Source organism: Cnephaeus nilssonii (assembly GCF_951640355.1).
Source record: "Cnephaeus nilssonii genome assembly, chromosome: 17".
Classification (NCBI taxonomy): domain Eukaryota; kingdom Metazoa; phylum Chordata; class Mammalia; order Chiroptera; family Vespertilionidae; genus Cnephaeus; species Cnephaeus nilssonii.
In genome coordinates, this window is record NC_137088.1 from 2,491,001 (window position 1) to 2,513,694 (window position 22,694).

General features: G+C 45.0%; 1 protein-coding gene across 7 annotated transcripts in view; it reads left to right on the forward strand.

The window, feature by feature from the left end:
• The first annotated feature begins 1,806 nt into the window (after nucleotides 1–1,806).
• DOCK3 (dedicator of cytokinesis 3) overlaps nucleotides 1,807–22,694 on the forward strand; it is a 175,967-nt gene continuing 155,079 nt past the window's right edge. For 6 of the 7 annotated variants that reach the window (XM_079794396.1, XM_079794399.1, XM_079794400.1 and 3 more), the window contains exon 1: nucleotides 2,014–2,169. In XM_079794396.1, coding sequence (XP_079650522.1) covers nucleotides 2,133–2,169 — 37 coding nt within the window. In that variant the 5' untranslated portion in view covers nucleotides 2,014–2,132. Of the gene's footprint in view, nucleotides 2,170–22,694 lie in introns of all 7 variants that reach the window. The other variant, XM_079794397.1, reaches the window with a different exon arrangement.

The following is a 22,694-nucleotide window of genomic DNA, read 5'->3' on the forward strand; positions in this document are numbered from 1 at the left end:
AGGTCGACTGTCACTGTATCGCATGCAGTGACAATGGCCCCAAAGTGCAAAAGTAGCCGATGCTGGCAATTTGGGTACGCCAAAGAGAAGCTGTCCAGTCCTTCCTTTAAGCAGAAAGGTATGTACATACAGGAAAAAACATAGGGTTTGATATTACCCAAAGTTCCAGGCACCTACGGGAGGGGCGTGTCTTAGAATGCATCCCCCATGACTAATGGGAATTATGGGGGACCACTGGAATCCAGCTGAGCACAGTCAGGCCTGGGAGGAGTAAAGCAATCCTAAATGACACTGGGAAGGAAGACTCAACAAGATTTGTCGATTACCAAGATATTCTTGTACTCCTCTTGCTTCCTACTCAACAAGTATGTACCTGTCAGGTGCTAGTCTGGGTGCTGAGGGACCAGAAAGGTGGCTTTCCCCTGGCGCTTGCCTTTTGGGAGAAAGAAGACACAAAGGCACGCAGCTGGGATCCCAGGACGGGAAGGACCCAGTCTGGCCGCAGGGTCCATCAGGCAAGGTTTCCTGGAGGTGAGGCACCCAGCTGGGCTGTGAAGAGTGGGGTGTCTAAGAGTGATAGGGAGGGACGCCACCAGGGTTTGCACTTGGTAGTGCTGGGGATGGATGGATGGGTGGGTGGATGGATGGATGGATGGGTGGATGGATGAATGGGTGGATGGATGGATGGATGGGTGGAAGGATGGATGGATGATGGGTGGATGGATGGATGGATGGATGGGTGGATGGGTGGGTGGATGGATGGATGGATGGGTTGATGGATGGATGGATGGATGGATGGGTGGGTGGATGGATGGATGGGTGGAAGGATGGATGGATGATGGGTGGATGGATGGATGGATAGATGGGTGGATGGGTGGGTGGATGGATGGATGGATGGGTTGATGGATGGATGGATGGATGGATGGGTGGGTGGATGGATGGATGGGTGGGTGGATGGATGGATGAATGGGTGGGTGGGTGGGTGGGTGGATGGATGGGTGGGTGGGTGGATGGATGGATGGATGGATGGGTGGGTGGGTGGATGGATGGATGGGTGGATGGATCTGCTGGTATGCAAGCTGGGAACACCATGTGGTCCAGGCATCGTTGGAAAGGAAAAGCCCTACAGTTGTCAGACTAGCCTGGTCTTTGATGAGTGGTGGCCTAGTGTCCGGAGGTGCTATTGGTCGGCATGAGAACGAGCAGGTTCTTAGGGGACAGAAAAGAGGAAAGTCCTGGGAACCGACCCAGGAAGGCAGAGACCTAGGAGCAGCAGAGGCGGAGCCCAGGGCAGGAACCCCTGATCCAAGGAGGAGGCACTTCCGACTGTGAATGTTGTCCCCATTTACCACGCAGCCAACTCAGCGAAACACGGGCCTCGAAGGCCTCGGGCCTCCGGAGGACCCAAGAGCCAGGGGCGCGAGCATGTCCCACCTGGTTCTCCCGCGGCCACCCCCCGACCCCCGGGGCCTTTCTGGGGGTGGTGCTGGGGCTCCGCGGTGGGAGACCCTGGCCGGGTCTGCAAACGGCATCACTCTCTTCCTATGGGCTCTCCCCTCTGCGGCCAGGGGGCCCGCGGCGACCTCGACGTGCCCGGCAGGAGGCAGTGGACGCGGCAGCCGGGGTCCCGGGTCCCCCAGGAGCCCGTCCCGACCTCCGCCGGGCGGCCCCAGCGCCTCTCGCGGGCTGCCCTGGGCGCGGCGGGGGGCTCTCGCGCGGCTCGGGCGGCGCGAGCTCAGGCAGCGCGAGCCCCCGCGCGGGAGCGGCGCATGCGCGGGAGCCGAGCCCGCCGAGGCGAGCCGACCAGACCCGCGGCGGCGCCGGAGCCGGAGCCGGAGCCGGGCAGCGCGGCGGTGAGGGGCCGAGCGGCGGCGCGGGAGCGGAGGCGGCGGACAGGTGGCGAGCCCTCGCCCACACCGCCGGGGACCACTCGGTCGCCCGCGGAGCCTCGCGGCGCGGACGTGGCGGCGGCGGCAGCCTCCCGGGCGGCCTGTGAGCGATGCGCCACCCGCTGCCCCGCGCCGCCTGACCGCCCCCGCCTCGGCTCGCGGTGCGCCACAGCCGGGCCCGCGGCCGTCCCCGCCGCGCTGTCGCCCGGCCGCCGCGCCCGCGGGGCCGCGCCCGGCCCGGCCATGTGGACCCCCACGGAGGAGGAGAAATACGGCGTAGGTAGGTGAGGCTCGGCCTGGCGGCGGGGGTCGGGGGGGCGCGCCCGTGCTCTCGGCCCCGCCGGCCCCGCCTCGGCTCGCGCCCGCGCGCCCCCGGCCCTGCCCGCAGGCTGCGCGGCCTGGGCGCGGGGGCGGCGCGGGCGCGGGGCGCGAGGCGCGAGGCGCGGGGGTGGGATCGGGTCCCGGGCGCGGGGAGGGCGGCAGGGGGCGCTGGCGGCGCGGCCTGGGCAGGTGCGGCCGGCCGGCGGGCGGGGGGCGGGCAGGGCCGCGGCCGCCCAGGTCTCTGGTGCGGGGCACCCGGCGGTTGTACCCGAGAAGCCAGGCTCTGGAAACGGGTTCTCGCCGCTCCCGAACCTCAGTTTGAACGAGTTTCCGCACCGGGGCGGGGAGCCCAGTGCTTGTGGACCGGAACGTTACACAACGAAGGGTAAAACACACTGACATCATTTTCCCAGTTCACAACCCTGCAGACATTTGACTTCCGAGGCTCGGTCCGTTTTCGTGGGTTCGGCCGTCGGTGTTACAAACAACCGCCGCCAGTGGGAGGCGATCCGGGAGGTTCTGGGCGTGAAGTGCGGGGTGCACCGTCGCCCCGGCTTTGTTCCACCTGCTTTCAGAGGAGACCGTCCTTCCTCTTAGAACCCCCCATTTTAATCCGTTCCAAGGGTTCAATTCCAGGGGTGAAACACGCCTTCCAACATGGAATGGAAAAGAGCATTAAGTGATTTAAGGGGTTGAACGTCACTTTTACTTTTCTAACGTTCGGCTTCTGTGGCAATTACGTGCGGAGTGCAGGTCACATTGCGCTCTCGTCAGTCACCTGTCCTCTCCATCAGTTCGAAACAGATTTAAAATGCCGAGTGGACAGTTTTCCCCACCCCACCCCCTCCCCTAAGCTGCCTGCAATGGAAAAGTATAGATGGGTAATCTGTCTAAACATAGATTTTTGTTTCCCGTTTTCTACTGCGGCTAAATCAAGATTTAGTTCACAGTTCAGTACAAAAACCACTTTTTAAACTGGCAGTGGTAGCAGACGTTTAGGAACACCATCAGGCAAGTTATGTGCGAACTGAATTTATTTAAATGTAAGGACTTGCAGGGAGATCTGTGCTGGTAGCAGATCTTGTTTTGGGAAGGTAACTAACTGCTGAAGTTGGGGTCAGCTCAGCTCTGTGGGCATGATGACATGCGCTGGGACGGAGGTGAGAACCGGAGCCCTGGTGCTGGAGGCCGCTGGCCGGGCTCGGGCAGTGCTGCCCAGGGGAGGGGTTCACCTCGGGGGACATTTTACCCTTCCTCTTCGAGTCCCCCCTAAAGACGAAATAGATGCTGTGAAGTGAAGAGTTGGTGGCCTGTCTTCTCTGTAACTTGCACTCAGAACTGCGTATCTGGAATAACGAATAATTGACGTGAAAGTGGTCGACTGTCCAGGGGTACCCCGTTTCTGTCCTTTTGGGGAGGAATCCTAGGGTAGTGGAGTTGGCAGAGTTGTGAGTCTTGGCTTCTTTACTGGTGTCGTGGGCAAGTTATTGAACATCCTTTTCTTTTAAAAACGTATTTTTATCGATTTCAGGGAGGAAAGGGGAGGGGGGGAGAGAGAGATAGAAACATCAATGATGAGAGAGAATCATTAATTGGCTGCCTCCTGCACGCCCCCTTCTGGGGATTGAGCCCGCAACCTGGGCATGTGCCCTGAACAGGAATCAAACCGGTGACCTCTTGGTTCCTGGGTGGGACGCTCAACCCCTGAGCTACACCGACTGGGCATCATTTTCCTAATGTGTAACTTGGGGGTAATATTTACCTCCGTGGTTGTGAAAATCAAACGAGAGCCTACCAAGGGCTTACTAAATGTTAATTTCTTATTGTCCCTTAGCACTTAGAGGAATAACAACACGAGGTAGCTCTTTGCTCAGGTGTGTGAGTTCTGAGAAGGAGGCAGAGTAAGGTAATCACGACAGGCATATGTGGATCTCAGCGCGCTAGGATTTAGCATGTGATTTACTCAGGAAGGCGGAATGAAACTCTTGATTTCCTAGGACTGTGGATTTAGCTTTAGAAAAATGGTTATTTCCTGTGGAGGGGCACAGCATGGGCACAGGGAAGGACTTAAATGCCTGTTGGATGAGAGAGAGTTATTCTGAAGATGTGAGCAGCTGGGGTTTAGTATAATTTAGCTGCCTTTTCTGCCAAACAAGGCAACTGTCTTCTTCTCTCATTGCTTTCTTCTTCTGTCCCTTCCTCAGTCACGGCCTGAAAGTTCTTGTATAAATTGCCCAAAACTCAGGGTACATCTCCCCCCCTCCCCCCCCCCGCCATAAGCATGCTAGGGCTATACTCCTAGGCCTGTCCATAAAATCCAGGTCCATTTATAATGTAGCTTAAATATTGTACATAAAAGAAGAAAAATAGTCAATTAGAAGTGGCATGTTAGCTGCATTATTTCTTTAATTACTAACTTGAAAATCTAATCATTATTATTTTTTCTATGAGAAAATGTTTTGAGTTTTAGCTTTGATTTTTTGTTGTTATTATTAACCCTCACCCAAGGATATTTTTCCATTGATTTTAAGAGAGTGGAAAGGAGGGGGAGAGACAGAGAGAAACATCGATGTGAGAGACATTGATTGGTTGCCTCCCGAATGTGCCCCAACCAGGGCGGGGAATTGAGCTTGCAATGGAAGTCCGTGCTCTTGGCCGGAATCGAACTCAGGACCCTTCATTCCACGGGCGGACACTCTGTCCACTGAGCCAGACCGGCTAGGGCTCAGCTTTGATTTTTATGACCAACTTGGAGCACAGATTTCTGTCTGCTTGCTAACCCATTATCCTTACAGCAAGGGGGGAAACTTCTTATTTGTACTTCCCACCGGTTGGAGGAATTGCTCAGATGTTGGTGAGGGAAGGAGCCCTTGTTGCAGCCGTGGAAGGAGTTTTTCCCACGGCACTGGTAAGATTTGATTTGGTAAGATTTTTGAGATCCTGTAGTAATATTTTACTGCCTTTTAGTTTTTAAAAATAATTTAGAGATTATGTACAGCTTATAACATTTTAAAATTTGTTGATTTATTAACTTTGGACAAGGTGATATCTGAGCTTCCCTTTCAATTACGTTTTCTGTGGTTGCCTTTAGAGGGAGGGGAGGAACCTGCCCTTTTTCGAGGATCAAAAAAGTCAGCAGCCAGTGTGCCAGGGTCCTCACTGAGGGCGCACCATGCAGGTGCCTGGTGCCGTGCTGATGTTACCTTCCTCAGGGGAAGGAAACTGCCTCCCAGAGGCCGCCAGTCCTTTTTTGTCCTTCAGCAATGGACTATTCCCCGTAGTTTCTTCTTGCCAACGGGCAATACTTTGTGGTACTTTGGACTCTCACGCTGTTCTTTTCTAGCATTACAAGAGGCTGTTCTTTGCTGAGCCCTTTGTCCATGTTCCGAGTCCTCGTGTCTCTCCCTGCTAGAGATGTCTGCTCCCCTTCTGCGGCCTCGGGTGCTGGGGAAGCCTTGCGTCCAGCCCTGCTTTATTTCCCCTCTCCGAGAAGCTGCCTGCTCGAGTGCGTTAGGTGAGAAGAATCCAGCTGTTTTTGTGAAACATCTGTCTTTTCCTATAGTGATGCATCCATACTACCAAATATGGAAACCAGAGACCAAGAAATACTTTTCCTGTCCTCCAACAGCAGCAGCAGAGAAAACGGTGTTTGTCGCTAAACTCCTGAAGGAGAATGGCAGCACAGGGTTGAAGACATGCGCATTCGTTTGGCATCTTAGCGGTGGAAACTGCTTCAGAGGTCATCTTTTTCTGCTTCGTGAGGCAAATTTTTAAATAATTCAGGGAATTTGTTGCTTATTCTTTCCTAATCCCCACTTAGACCTTGAAAATTTCTTCTCATTACCAACCAGAATACCTTATATTTTAGTTTTCTAATGTCACATTTATTTTTTTCTAATTTAAAAAGTAATGCATATTTTCTTTTACCTGATTTCCTTTTGCTTTATTTTCTCCAGATAGAGGGAACCCTCCCCCATGGAGGGTTCATTTATAATGTAGCTTAATGTAGTGGTATTTATTTATTTATTTATTTAAAAAGCTTTGAGTCTTTACAAGAAATTCAACTTATGAAGTTTCTGTGGGAACTGGAAGAACCAGTGTTTACAAAATGTCACTCAACCTGTTGGTAAAGGGGCTACAGCTCAGTGAAATACGGTAGTGGCTCTTTAGTTCTTGCCCCGTTAGGCACTCCAGCCTTTGAAGCCTCTGAGAGGGCCCCATACCTCTCAGAGGGAAAGGCATCCGCTAGGAGAAGAGAAATGTCATATCCCAAGACTAAACTTTGTTTTGAAAAGTGAGGATGTGCTTGATAGGTTATGATTCAGTGTTTACAGGGACTTCCACAACGTGATTCTCCTTGAGCCTTACACGGTAATATCACCTCCCCCTTTTTTTTAACAATGAGAAAGAAACTTGAGCAGAGAGAAGTTACGTGGCTGTGATCTAAGATACTTAAGCAAGTCCAGAGTTGAGATTTGAACTTAAGACTTTGGGATTCTGAGCCACAGTTTCTTTTATTGCATGGTGTTGCCTTTGAAAGGAATTTTTTAGTATTGTATATCTGTGAAAGATAAAGTATTTTCTACAGACTTTTCAATAAGTTGGATAGTTATATTTAAGGAATTTTATTTCTATATTAAACATTTTTTAAGACAGTATAGTATTTAGTATTCTGTTTTTGAATGGAATGATTTACATTGATAGTGAGTACAGATTCAGGGCATGGGTACTATTGCCCTCTTTTAAAGACATTGTTAGTAGGCACATTTATTGAGTGCCTTCCCAAACCAAGAGGTCTTTGTTTTGATCTGTCATCCCATAAAGCAAACAGGAAATGATCAACATTTTTAATAGAAAAGGCAGTATGCAGCAATATTCTATAGACTATTCAAATGTACAGTTCATTTTGTCATGCATTCTTTTAAGAGAACGTGCTTTAGAAACATTAAATTGTAAACATGAGACCATTTTCTCTCTAGCATTTTTAGACCCATTCTGAAGTATGACGGCCTCAAAAGAATGGTCATTGAGGTTGAAAGTACTTTATACTCAGACCATATTTTTACATTGGTGCTGAATTTTAATTTTTAATAGTTTGTATTTTGAATATTTTTTTTGAATTCTTGTGTCTTTATTCTTGATTATAAAGAAATTTCATTCGATCTGAAATTACTCCCAATGTGTAAGAGTTATTGGATATGCTATATTAGGGCTTTAATTCCAATGTTATGCTTTTACTGTAATAAAAAAACATGTTTATGATTATGCTCTCAAGACTCTTGCATAACCCCTCTTGACATATTTTGTGTGGAAAAGCAAGATTTTTTTTTTTCCACATAAAGGCTCTGGGAACTTAAAAATTTCATAAGATACATTACCAAATTATTTTAGCTGTGGCCCAGGTACTTGCAGTTGATTGGCTATATCGCCGTTAGTATACTCTAGTAAAGGTAATTACTATGTTGGGAAATGCCACTCAGGAGTGTTCTGTTTTCTTATCTACAATGGAATATAATGCCAACCTCCTGCTTACATCTATTTCTTTCCTCAAAATTCATTCATGAGATCTTAGAGATTGATGAGTGAGAACCAAAATTGATGGAAGAATTAGTGTATGATAAATGCAGAGCTTTATATTGTAGACTTAGTATCATCCTTCAAACATATGTGCATGTGGCCTTTATTCAAATACATCTAGTCACAGTGCCCTCACCACTTTTGGGGACAGTCAATTTTATGGTTAGATAGCTGTGATTAGAACATTCTTCCTTATTGAATAGAATAGACTCCCTGTCATTTCTTAAAAGTTTGTGTTCTGTTTCCACATATAAATTATTTGCTTAAATAGCCCTTTAGTAATTCATAAGATTTTAGAATTGGGGATCTTCGAGATAAGGTTAAGGCTCCAGAACTAAGTAAGGCTAGTTGACATAGCTAACATTCATCAAGTGTTTACAGTGCACAGCACTTCCATGTTACAGCTCAGATTTGCCTCTTCAGCCTCATCCGCTAACCTCCTTGTACTTGACACTTCAGCCAAACTGCACTTTCCCTCTGTCTTGACTTAATTATACCAGTGCTGCCGTGTGCCAGGACATTTGCCATCTCTTAAAAACCTCTTGTTATTTGTTGCATTATGTCCTTATTCATATTATTCCTTCTACATGGGGTGCTTTTCCCTGTCTTCATCTCTCAGATTGTTTTCTATCTGTAAAGGCTCCCTTCATGTAATGTTATTTTCGTAAATCTTTTTCTAGAACCTTGACCATACCCTTCTCTTTCTCCAACCAGGGAGATTTTATACTTCTACTAGAGGCCTGGTGCACGAATTCATGCACGGTTGGGGTCCTACCAGCCCGCCCTGGGGCAGTTGGGCTGGGCTGGCCTGGTGGAGGGGACGCGAGAGGTTGGCCGGCTGGCCCCGCCCCGTGGTCGAACTCCTGGTCGAGGGGACAGTTTGCATATTAGCTTTTTATTATATAGGATAGGATATTCTATGATACTTTGTACCTAACAGTGGTATATTTAATCCTGTTTCATTAGATTAATGTCTTTCCAACTTTTGTCTGATCTACAATAAGAAATACATTTAAGATGATCTCTTATGTGTGTATGCATATATAGATATACATCTACATATATGAAAAAGTACTTAATGTATACTTTGTACAGTGTACTCTGATATTTTCTGTTCATTTCTATTTCATTAAAAATATTGGTGGCAACTCAATTGATTTTATGGTTAAAAAACAACACTTCTTTAGGCTATTAACTCTTAGAACTATGAATTATGTTATATTCATATTTGTATTATTGACAGACATAGCTCAATACCAGGGATGTAGAAGGTTTTATACACATACTAGAGGCCCGGTGCACAAAATTTGTGCATGGGGGTGGGGGTGTCCCTCAGCGCAGCCTGCACCCCTCCAATCCAGGACTGCTGGCTCCCAACTGCTCGCCTGCCTGACTTCCTGATTGCCCCTAACCACTTCTGCCTGCCAGCCTGATTGATGCCTAACTGCTCCCCTGCCAGCCTGTTTGCCCCTAACTGCCCTCCCCTGCAGACCTGGTCACCCCTAACTGTCCTGTCCTGCAGGCCTGGTCCCCCCCAAGTGCCCTCCCCTGCAGACCTGGTCCTGCCCAACTGATCTCCCCTGCAGGCCTGGGTCCCCCCCAACTGCCCTTCCCTGCAGGCTTGATCGCCCCCAACTGCCCTCCTTTGCAGGCCTGGTCCCTCCCAACTGCCCTCCCCTGCTGGTCATCTTGTGGTAGCCATCTTGTGTCCACATGGGGGCAGCCATCTTTGACCACATGGGGGCAGCCATCTTGTGTGTTGGAGTGATGGTCAATTTGCATATTAATTACTCTTTTATTAGATAGGATTTGTAGCATTGAATTGGGGACATTTTTTGTTAATGTGGTATAAAGCCTGATTTTGGTGACTTTTGAGGTTGCTATTTCACACTAATTACTTATATTGAATTCATAGCAACTAAACTCTATGTTTTATTTCATATGAACTGAAGTTAAGCTAGATCTCTATCCTGAACGTATACAGCTTCTAATAAGCATAAATATAATAAGCATAAATAATTTGTTTCATTTAAAAAAGATATTACATTTATTTCCATTACATTTCATTGAGGTGAATATATTTGGCCTGTCCTGTTGGTCCTAAATTGGGGAAGGGGCTAGATGTGGTTGGCTCATCAGTGTGACCTCTCAAGCCTTTTTGAACTTGAGTTTGTGATCCCGCATAGCACTATCGTTTCTTTGAACCTTTACATAATTCACAAACGTGTCTTTTTCACGTGGCTGATAAAAATGTTGAACAGAATCAGGAGAAATTTTATTATCTAGTTTCATGGTCGGCAAACTGCGGCTCATGAGCCACATGCGGCTCTTTGGCCCCTTGAGTGTGGCTCTTCCACAAAATACCACGGCCTGGATGAGTCTATTTTGAAGAAGTGGCGTTAGAAGAAGTTTAAGTTTAAAAAGTTTGGCTCTCAAAAGAAATTTCAATCGTTGTACTGTTGATATTTGGCTCTGTTGACTAATGAGTTTGCTGACCACTGATCTAGAGGAAAGTGTCCAGTTTATAAACAAGTAGATTTTGTTTGAATGCAGATTATCTGGGTAACTATTGAACATTTCATAACAGGGGCACCTGGGCTGCCTGGGTGAACCTGATGGTGTTTGGGTTAGGATGGGCTCCTTGACAGACCATGACCTATAGCCAGGGAGGAAAGATGCTTCTAGGCCAGTGATGGGCAACCTTTTGAGCTTGGTGTGTCAGACTTTGCCAAAAAACTGAGCATAACTCGGGTAGTGTGTCACTTTGAGGAAAAAACATTATTTCGCAAATGTTTCATCCTCAGGAGCAGCAAATGTTTCATCCTCGGCATGCGGCCGCGTGTCATCAGAAATGGCTACGCGTGTCAGTGCTGACACGCGTGTCATAGGTTTGCCATCACTGTTCTAGGAGGTCTGTGTGGCCGTACTTTTAAGTGTGGGAGCAAACATCGAAAAGATGGTAAGTCCATTGGCATGTGTAGGAGGAGGGTGGCACCAAACTTGAGTTTTGTTTCTGACATTTTCTCCACATTCCCTACACTGTAGATATGCTGGACAACTCACCCCTTTCCAGACAGGCCTAGACCTTTCCTACCTTTGTTGCTTTGCAATGACAGGAATGCAATGACTCCTTTCTGTGCCTGGAGAATGCCAGCTTAAAAAGTTCAAATGCCATGCCTTTGATGCCTTCCCCGGCTCTGCCCTATATTAATAAGCTCTGCTGCTTGCACCTACAGCAGTTGGACCAACTTCCAGTGTGGCACTTACCCTTTCAGAGCATGCTTCATTGTATCTCTGCCTCAGGGGATTGAGCGTCTCCAGGATAAGGAACTTTGTCCTCATGTTTGTAACTCTAGGACTGTCACATAGTGAGTGATCAATAAACGCTTAATGAGGAGTCCAGCCTAGTGAAGAGTTTTATTTGGCTTTGTTACTCCTGATAGTATTCTAAAAGGCAGGCTGTAAATCTAATGTTTGGTGGTTAGAAATGTGTGACGTAATGAGGAGACTTTTCCCCTCTTGGTTTTTCTCTTTCTTGAGCTTGTTAGGAAGGTGTATTGCTGAGTTCAGATGACTGATTTTGGGTGGGAGCCTTAGGAGTCCAAAATGAATCCATTTCACCTGGAATTCCACAGTTATCACAACAGTGATTCAGAAGTCTTGCAGCAGATAATAGGGGTGCAATTTGAACTTACCCGACAGTTCCTCTTTCATTTGACATCTTCGGGGAAGCTGTGTTTTGGTTGAGTGACTTTTCCAGAGAGCTCAAGGTTAAACCTTTAGAAGCACAGAGAGAAGATTCTTATTTTTTTGTTGGACTTTTATCTAAAATATAATATATTCTATACTTCCCTGTGTTGTGAATTCCCTTTTCTGTGCAACATTTCCCCTCTGATTACATAAGATACAAATTCATTATAGAAATGTTGGTAAATATAGAAAAATACACAGAAAGGAAGTAAAGTGTATCTTATTTCTGTTACCCAGGAAACTACCCTTCTCAACATATTAGTATATATTTACAGTCTCTGTACATATATTTAAGTAGGCATTTAAAATAAATTTAGGACCATGCTGTATATATTCTTATAATCTTTTATTGAAATCTATTATACTGTGAACACTTTTTTATGTCCTGAACATTGTTTTAATGACTGCTGTTCACAAAATGGATGTACTATAATTTACCTAATCTCCTACTTTGGAGCAGTTGGTTGTTTGCAATTAATTATTGCCAGAACAGTGAGGGAACTTGTTTTTCTGCACTCCTGTCAACATAGGAGAGTAGTTCCTCCACAGGTTTGCGTTTTCAAAAAATTCAAAATCAAGACATGCTTGAGAGGACTAAATCCCCAAGTATTACAGAAATTAAGGGTCCCCTACTTCCAGTTCAACTTCTTGGGCATCATTGTTTACTTGAGCCTTCTGATGATTTGGTTCTGTTAAAACCAACAAGTGATTATGACGCTAATACAGGGATATTTGTTTGCTTCCTCAGGGAAATCCCTTGGAAAATCACTCATTCCAGTTGGTGGGTCTCTTGTTTGTTCCTTTTCTGAATTGACTGTGATGCTCAGGGAATTTTGGGGACTCTGACTCACTGTCAGTGTATCCTTTCTGTCTGTACATTTCTTTCTCTGGAGCTGCTTCAAATATCATCCTTTTCTTTTTCCCATTTGCCAGCCACTCACTTCTGTTTGCTTCTCTCCCCAGCCACACATTTACAAGCTAGACCTCAATTGAACTTGTTCAAGGGAAACTGGATAATCAGCTGGTGGCTCCTTTCCTCTCTGAAGTGAGAGTCAGTGCCTTTGTGATAGACTCAGCTCTGTTGAAAGAGCTGACTGACTCACGGCCCAGGCTCAGCTCTGTCGGAATGCCTGTCTGGAGCAGAGGCAGTTCTGGGAGGGACAGGGTCTGAGGCAGAGCTGTTCCGTGCGGAGGGCAGTGTCCTTTCTGGGCGGGGCCTGGAGACAGGACATCTGGTCCTGCTGCACCATCTTGTCATGAGGAAGGCCAGGAAGGAGGGGTTTTGTGTACTTTCTGGTATGGGGAAGGGAAGAAGCGCTTAGGGGTGCATTTAGCACTATGGATGTAGGGAGGGAATCTTTTGAAAAGAAAACCTTTTGATACATTTAGACATACTGAAATATTTAAGCTCTAATGAGAGTGTATAGAACTGTGTTGTTCCACAAAGCACTGTTTTTATCCATTTGCTTTCTCAGAAACGAGCAGATTTCTATGTTGTATATGTAATCTGTTTTAATTGGTTAATTCTTCACCTCAATATTTAAAAATTATTTTTATCATAAAATGTACATTTTACCCATATTTAAGTGTAAAACTCACTGGCATTAAGTACATTCTAGTTATAGAACCAAAACTACTATTTATTTCCAGAACATTTTTATCATCCCACTCTATATCTTTCCCTCCCACTCCTGGTAACCTCTATTCTGCTTTCTGTCTCTATAAATGTGACTATTCCATACACTTCATATAAATGGAATCATACAATATTTGTCCTTTTGTTTCAGGTTTATGTTACGCAGCACGATGTTTTTAAGCTTTATTCATGTAGTACATGTTAGAATTTAAAATTTCTTTTTATGAGTGAATACTATTCCATTGTATGTGTATATATCACATTTGTTTATCCATTCATCCTTTGATGTACACTTAGATTGTTTCCACCTTTTGACTCTTGTGAATAAAGCTACTATGAACAGTGGTATGTAAGTGTCTGTGTCCGTATTTTCCATTCTCTTGGGTATATAGCTAGAATTAGACTCCTGTGTTCAAATCCTTTGGGTATATACCTAGAAATAGAATTATCACATGGTAATTCTACGTTTAGTTTTTTTGGTTTCCATAGTGCCTGTACCATTTTAGTTTTATCTATTTTTTTTGCAATGAAATGCCTGCACCATTTTACATTCCCACCAGTAATGCAAAATAATTTCAATTTTTCTATAACCTTGCCAATACTTAGTTTCTGTGTTGTTTTTTTTAAAGTGCTTGTAATAGCCATCCAAATGGATGTGAAGTGATCTCATTGTGGTTTTGATTTGCATTTTCCTAATAATTAGTGATGTTGAGCATCTTTTCATGTACTTATTTGCCATTTGTATATGTCTTCTTTGGAGAAGTGTCTATTCAAATTCTTTGCCCATTTTACATATTTTTTTGTCATTAAATTGTAGTTCTTATATATTAACACAATTCTTTATGTTACATGGTTTTCAAATGTTTTCTCCCATTTCACTCTGTTTTAGTGTTCTTTGATACATAAAATTTTTTACATTTTGATGAAGTCTCATTTACAGTAGTCTCCCTCTTATCCATGAGGGGTTTGCTCCAAGACAACCAATGGATGCCCAAAACCACAGATGGTATACTATGTTTTTTCCTATACATACCTTTTCATTTAAAGGAAGCACTGTGAATTTTCTTTGTCATATCAAAATTTTTTAAATATATATATTTTAATTGATTTCAGAGAGGGAGAGGGAGAGTGAGAATCATTGATTGGCTGCCTCCTGCACACCCCCTACTGGGGATTGAGCCCGCAACCAGGACATGTGGCCTGACGGAATCAAAACGTGACCTCCTGGTTTATAGGTCTACGCTCAGCCACTGAGCCACGCTGGCTGGGCCCGAATTTTTGAGGGGTGTATTTGAATCTTGATAGGAGTACACTTGGATTCTGCCAATATCAGGTGAAGATTTTTCCCATAAAGAGGATGACAGCTGGTCCAATAGGGACAAGTGGTCAGTTTTCCCAGATTCAGCTATAGTGCCATCATAAATGGAGCAAATAAAAGATGTTGAAGAGTCATTTAATTCACTTGATTGGCAATTTTGATGGTTACTGTCAAATTATAGAATTATTTCCCCTTTTTGGGAGAAAGCAATTCCAGCATGATGCTCTTCTAAGAAGACTCGGCCTAATAAATGAGGAGGAGCAGGGAGCAAAGAAAAGGGTGACTATTTCTCAGGAATAGGTTCAGAGACAGGAACCTGCAGTGTATTAGTGATCCCCGCTATGTAAACGGTTTTAGCCCTCTGAGGCAAGGCCTGCCTTTTAGCAGTGGGGTTGAGCATCAGGAGTGTGGCTCCAGTGTCACAGACTCATTTCCAATCTAGAGTCTGGTTTCTCCAGTTTGATGAAGAGGGAAGGTTGGGAAAAGCCCCTGTAGTTTCTTGGAGCCCATCACGGGGGTTAGGAGGGCATTGGAAGGGTTGGTTCAAAGACTGAAGGTGTCTGAAGTGTTTCAGTTATGACAGTCTTTTTTCCAGTGTCCTGACTGCAATAACGGCAGAAGGTAGGAGGCTTTCGGGTTTGCATAGGGGCCTTCATTTGCCAGGGCTGAAAATTAAGAACTTTAGCATTCTTCTAGGTCAGTGGTCGGCAAACTGTAAGTCGCGAGCCACATGCGGCTCTTTGGCCCCTTGAGTGTGGCTCTTCCACAAAATACCATGGCCTGGGTGAGTCTGTTTTGAAGAAGTGGCGTTAGAAGAAGTTTAAGTTTAAAAAATGTGGCTCTCAAAAGAAATTTCAATCGTTGTACTGTTGATATTTGGCTCTGTTGACTAATGAGTTTGCCGACCACTGGTCTAGGTGATTCATTGAGGTTGGGAGCAAGCTCATTTGTTAAATTAACCAAATCTAGAGTGGACATCATCTCCCATTCTATCCTTGTCATTTTAACTAAAAAAAAAAAAGAAATCTCGGGCCAGCCTGGTAATAAGCATATAGAGTTAAAGGCTGCGCGAGCGGAGTCCACATCTGAAGGAAGATTAGAATTTTCTTGGAAAGTAGTCTGAGGACGATTATAATAGGAACAGTTTCAACAGGTTTTTTGAGCAAGCCTGCATTTCCCCCCATCAACAGGCTTAGGAAAATCACTGTAATTGCTTGGTGGAGGTCTCCAGTGAGTGTTCCAGCATTTTGCCAAAAGTTAAGGGTTTGTTTTTCTAAATTCCTTTCAGGATGTTCCCATCGAGCAAGTTTCATTCAGTGCCGAGCCTGACCTTCACTGTCAAGCATATGAACTAGCTGATATAAGAGAAACCAGGCTGATAAGTTTGAATAGCTATTAAATTCCTCACCAAATCCATGAGGATTTTCAGGCACTTCAGGAAGCTGTATAACTATGGATGCAATTTGGCCTTAGTTCAGGGAATGTAATAAACTTGGGGTTTATTAGGATCCTCAGAAGGCTTAACTTCAGAGGGACAGGGTCTGATAAGCTGATGAGGAGGGAGTGCGGAAAGGTTCCTGGGAGGAGGAGGAAGATGGCACCAGAGGGGGAGCCAGAGACAAAGAAGCTGAGGGAGAGGAATGTGAGGCTTTGGAAGCCATTTTTTTCTTTACCTGCTTATTTGCCTCAGTTGATCGCAACACTTCATTTTGTAAAGGGGCAATTTTAGACTCACAGTAAAGTTTGGAAGCCTTGACATACCAATTGAAATATGTGTTCCACTCATTTCAGAACTATGGTTGACCAGTTTGGTTTTAAGAAAAGTAAGTTTGGGGATTTCAAAAGTTCATAATGGCCATTGATATTCTAAATTACTTTTAGTCATATCAGTTTCTGATAAGGGAAAATATTTAGATAAGTGGGATCCCATTATTCAGAGGCTTTTCTCTAGAGCAACGGTCCAAATAGTCTGCAGGCCAAATGCCAGCATCCCACTTTAAGAACAGACCATCCAGAAGAAGCCAGGCCAAAGGCTGAAACAGCCAATTTCAGAGAAATACCGAGATCCTGAAGGAGTCAGGTCAAGGCTGAGTAGCACAGTTCTAGCAGAACAGCCTGCTCCAAAACAAGTCAGGTTGAAGGCTGAAGCACAGTTTCAGTGAGACAGTCTAATCTAGAACAGACTGAAGGCCAGCGTAGTTTCCGTAGAAACAGTCCCGTTTCCAAGGGGATCAGGATGAAGGCTAGCATCTCAAGAAACAGCCTGATCCCAAAGCAGAGTGCAAAAACAGGTACTCTCAAGTAAAGAAGGACTTCAACAGAAGAGGGCACAGCCGTACACAGACTCCAAACAGAGGCCAGAGAGTTTCAAAATACAGAGTGGGAGCTCAGATCCAGGAGAAAACTTACTCTCAGGCTCCAGGGTCCGAGAGAAAACAGCTCAGCGGGCTCGGTGGGTGCCTCACCTGTTTGCTCACCAGGCTCGGAGCAATTAGGGCTCTTCTCTGGATCCTGTACTGGTCACTAACTAAACCTTAAGCAAAAGCCAGATATTTCCCCAGCAAGATGAGTTTATTCAGGAACAACAAGGAATTGCAACCCAGAACATGTGCAATCATGTGGGTCATGTACAAGTCCACTAAAACAGAAAAGAGGAAGTTACTTTATAGGGCAAAAAGAAGTTGGAAAGGGCTATTAATAAAGAGTTTCCCTTGTGCTTCTTAATTGACACAGGGCACGAGAGCTCCCCATTCTGGCCTCCCTACTTTCAATGAGGTTTCTGATGATTTCAATTTTTTTTCAACGGTGTCTTATAATTTTCAGTTTACAAGGCTGTCACCTTTTTGGTTAAATTTATACCTAAATATTTTTTATGATGCTGTTGTTAATGGAATGGTTTTCTTAATTTTTCATATTCATTGTTAGTGTATAGAACTACAGCTGATTTTTGCATGTTAATTTTACATCCGGTAACTGCTGAATTCATCAATTAGCTCTAATGGTTTTTCTTAGGGGGGTGGGGGAGGAAGAGTATGGATTCTTTAAAGTTTTCTACATATAAGATCATGTCTTCTGTGAAGAGATAATTTTACTTCTGCCTTTCGAATTTGGATGCCTTTTGTTTCTTTACCTTGCCTAATTGCTCTGGCTGGGACTTCTAGCCCCATGTTGAATAGGTAAAAGCAGGCATCCTTGTCTTGTCCCTGATACTTGGAGAGGTGCTTTCAGTATTTCACCGTTGAGTGTGATGCTAGCTGTAGATTTTTCAGATTCATTTTTTTTCTTTCATAGCAAGATTAGTTTCCATTTCACTTGTTTGTGACCCTGCTGTGTGTATTTGTGTTTATAAAAGTATGTATCATGTGAATCTGGGCATTTCACCTCTTCCTTTCTTGCAGTATTCATGCCCCATTTTGCTGGTAGTTCTGTGTTCTTCCTCAATCCTGATGCATTCTTTCTTACATATTAGTTAATACTCAAGGTCAAGATACTAAACTTTATTTATATAATTTTAAATAATAATTGAAAATTACACAAGTTAACATGTTGTTATTGTTGGAAAAATAGCAAGTTGAGATGAACAAAAAGAAAAAATTTTACTTAGCCAGGATCTCACCACCCAGAGATATTTATTTTATGATTCTTCCCAGAATCCCCTAATCAAATTAAAATAATTTAGAAGTTGAACATCAAGAGAACTTATTTTAAGTCACTCTGATCTTCTTGAGTCAACACATTGGAGTGCTTCTTCCTTTCACTGAGAGGTGTTCTAGTTGGATATTTTCTAATTGTTCATTTCATAGAGACTGTATAGTTAAAATAAATTCCAGTGTTGGGTGAGAGGAATTCCTAGAATTGGAAATGATTTTTAGTTATGATTAAGAAAGAGGCAGAGTATAAATATGGTACTGAGATTACATGATACAAAGATTGACAAGATGGTATCAACTATCCTATCTAATAAGAGTAATATGCAAATTGACCATCACTCCAAGACACAAGATGGCTGCCCCCATGTGGTCAAAGATTGCTGCCCCCATGTGGACACAAGATGGCTGCCACAAGATGGCCTGCAGGGGAGGGCAGTTGTGGGTGATTAGGCCAGCAGGGAGGGCAGTTGGGGGAGACCAGGCCAGCAGGGGAGAGCAGTTGGGGGGGACCAGGCCTGCAGGGGAGGGCAGTTGTGGGGGGCAGGCCTGCAGGGGAGAGCAATTGGGGAGGACCAGGCCTGCAGGGGAGGGCAGTTGCGGGGGGGCAGGCCAGCAGGGGAGGGCAGTTAGGGGCAATTGGGCCAGCCGGGGAGCAGTTAGGTGTCGATCAGGCTGGCAGGGGAGTCATTAGAGGTGATCAGGCTGGCAGGCAGAAGCGGTTAGGGGCAATCAGGCAGAGGCAGGTGAGAGGTTGGGAGCCAGCAGTCCTGGATTGTGAGAGGGATGTCTGACCGCCCATTTAGGCCCTAAATGGGCGGTCAGACATCCCTCAAGGGGTCCTAGATTGGAGAGGGTGCGGGCTGGGCTGAAGGACACCCCCCACACCCCCGTGCACAAATTTCATGCACCGGGCCTCTAGTAGTTATTATATTGACCATAGATGGATAAGAACGTTAAATTTTATTTCTTGGCAAGAGTGGAAGAGGAAGAAGGTTGTTGGTTTTTTTTGTAGATTTTTTTTTTAGGTAATTTAAAACATAGGTAGTAACATGAAGTTAAAATAGTCTAACTGGAAAGTTAAGATACCTCATTGAATTTTTTTTATTGATTCAGTAGATATTTATTGAAGTTAAGGTTCTGGGGAACAATGAAGGAAGAAGGAAGGTACTACCTTCTTTCAAGACCCTTAATTTAGAGGATTGTGAAAATTAGATTTGGGAAGTTTTATTTTATGATGATAGTAGTTGAAACAGTGCCAGTTGACAATAGTTTTTAGCTGAGAATTATATATTCATGGAATTTTAGGCCTAGAAGGTACCATAAAGATATAACTGAACCTTCTGGTTTTTCACATGGGATTACCAAGGTCAGCGACATTGCCTTGCTCAAGGTCACACAGTTTGACTATTTGGGTTTTGAATTCAGATCTAAGTCCCTGTACAGGACTTTTTCTCCTATCATTGAATCTTGGATAGAGCCACCAGAAGATAGGTATCAGTTTAGAAATATTTATCAGATGCTTACCATGTGGAGTATTCAATGGAGGAAACAAACATATTCCTGTTCTTGTGTTTATCCGAAGAATTCTTTTAATTATAACTAATAGAAATCCATCTTAAACTGAAGAAGAAGGGAGAATTTATTGGTTCATGTAACCAGAAAGGCATGAATGGGTCTGGCCTCAGGTTAGACTAGGATCAGGACCTGTATGTCTTCACCTTACATTTGACATACCTATGCGTTGGACTCTTATTTGCAGTTTGGAGCCACTCTTTTTAAGTTCTGGGGTTACATCTTTACAGCTCATGATAGAATAGGAAAGAGCTCTTTCCTGTTGGGAAGACTTAAGGGAACGAATAGTATGGCTCAGACTATTTCATTTCACATGGCCACCTGTGGTTGAGGGCATCTGACAGCCCCATTGAAATCAACTGGAGTGGGGATTAGGCATGCTTGGCACACAGAATAGAAAGGAGATAAGACTGCCTGATGCACATATACACTATGCACACAAAGCTATAATAAATGTCAAACATACTATAGAAGTAGAATGTTCCATAAGAGGTCAGAACCTGGGGGCACCAGGAAAGATTCCTAAGGATGAAAGAACTGAGGCTTGATGAGTCAGAGGGTTTTGGTTAGTGAAGAGGAAGTATGAGAGGAGATCCAGGCAGTAGAAAGCAGTGAAGTATGGATTTGAGATGTGTGCAAGGTGTTTTGGGGGAACTGTTAATAGACCAAGTCCTGTGACATTGGGAGAAGATTGGGAAGATAGGTTTGGCTGAGAGTGTGAAGGGCCTTGAATGTCAGAGTAAGGAATATAGATAGCCTTTATTCTGTAGGCAGTGGGGAGTCATTGAAACATTTTGATTGAAGGACAAAGGTGTTTTAGAAAGGTAAATTGAGGAGCCTAAGAGTGCTTTTAGATTTAGAGAAACTAGATAAAAGAATAATGGGATTTATTTCCAGAGGAGCTAGGCAATACTGTTCCTAACATGGAAAACCTATAATGATTGTGAACAAATCACTTAACTATCTTCTATTTGCCTCTTCAGTAAAATAAATACACTTATCTTTCCTCACATGAGATCAGAATTTATATATAATTTCACTAAGAAAATATTATGTTGTAGTTGGCATTATTGCTTTATAAATGACCTTATTAACTTTGATACATATGAGAGAGTATTTTCCTCTGTGGTATTTGGAGATGGTAAGTTGGAAATAGATTATTGATTGAGGAAATGATAGCTACATTTTATTAGTTCATAAAGTAAGTGGAATTATTACCTTGGGCTGCATTTTCTTTTAAACTTGATATTTCAATTAGTTAAATGGCAGAAACAAGTTCTGAAACTAAACTTTAGTGCTATGTGTTAATACTCTTTTTTCCTTCTGCTCTTATGATTTTCTTTATTACTAAAAATTCCCAGAAGTGCCTCATAACTGGAATTTTTGACATCTGTACCCTAAAACAGTGATAAACTTGCTCTGAGCACTGCTTGCGCTCCTGAGTTTCAAATTCTTGGAAAGAAAGCTCATTCAACTCTTCTGTCTGCATCTCTCCCAAAGAATTTACTGTCTTTGGCCAGGATATCCTAATATATAAAAACCCAGGGTCCATAATGACCGAAGGCCGAACGCCAGGCTGTGCACGCAGCAGGCTCCGGTGGGCGGGGACTGGCGAGTGGGCTGAACTGCTGACCTCTCGGGGAGAGAGAGAAGTGGGGCTGATCACCAGCTACCGCGGCTTCTGGCTGCGGATCAGACCCTGCTTCTCTCTCTCTCAGGGCCTCACCAGCAGCCGCGCCTCTCTCTCTCCAAGAGATCAGCAGTTCAACCTGTTCGCCAGCAGCCTGGGGTGGCTGTTGATCAGCCCCGCCTCTCTGATCAGGCCCGGAGACGCTGGCTGGCATAGAAACTGACCAATCAGAACCAAATCTGTTTGAACTGCGAGGAGCCAATGGCTGTCTAGGAGGCGGGGCTTTTGACGCTCACTGGCATAGCAACCAACCAATCAGAACCAAATCTGGGTGAACTGTGAGGAGCCAATGGCTGCCTAGGAGGTGGAGCTTCTGATGCTAACTGGCATAGAAACTGACTGATCAGAATCTAATCTGGGTGAACTGCAAAGGCAGAACCTAAGGTGGGGGCTAAGGAGAAGTTTTAAGGGCAACAGCTGTTTGGTGTAAGGTGTAAGAAAGCGGTTCAATTTTTTAATGACTGTTTTGGCAGTATAGTGCATATGGCTGGCTATCAGTCCAGATATAGGGATTATGTATTTTTGTCTGCCAAGAGCATCTCCTCCTGCTGAAAAAGGCTCCCCCCCTCATTTAAGCATTCCTATCCCATATAATCTATCTATACTAATAAAAGGGTAATATACTAATTAGACTGGGTCAACTGGCCATCTTCCGGACGTCCGACTTCCTTCTGGAAAAAGCCATGGTGGTGGGGGCCGAGGCAGAGGCAGTTAGAGGCAAGATCAGGCTGGCAGGGGAGGGCCATTGGGGGCAAGATCAGGCTGGCAGGGGAGGGCAGTTGGGGGCGACCAGGCTGGCAGGGGAGGGCATTGGGGGCGAGATCAGGCTGTCAGGGGAGGGCAATTAGGGGCGATCAGGCAGGCAGGCAGAGGGGTTAGGGACAATCAGGCAGGCAGGCAGAGGCAGTTAGGGGTGATCAGGCAGGCAGGCAGGTGAGCGGTTAGGAGCCAGTGGTCCCAGATTGCGAGAGGGATGTTTGACTGCTGTCGGACATCCCCCAAGGGGTCCCCGATTGGAGAGGGTGCAGGCTGGGCTGAGGGACCCCACCCCCCATGCACGAATTTCGTGCACTGGGCCACTTATATATAATAATAAAAGTGTAATATCAAATCGACCGAACGGCCAAACAGCGAACAATCATCCAGACAACCATGCTATGACACCCACTGGTGCCAGGCCAGCCAAGGCGGGTGTGATGTGATTGGTTGGGGTCCTGGCCATTGCCCCATGATTGCCCCACAGAGGGAGGCCCAGGCCACTGGCTGGTGGGGCGATCAATTGGGGTCTCCA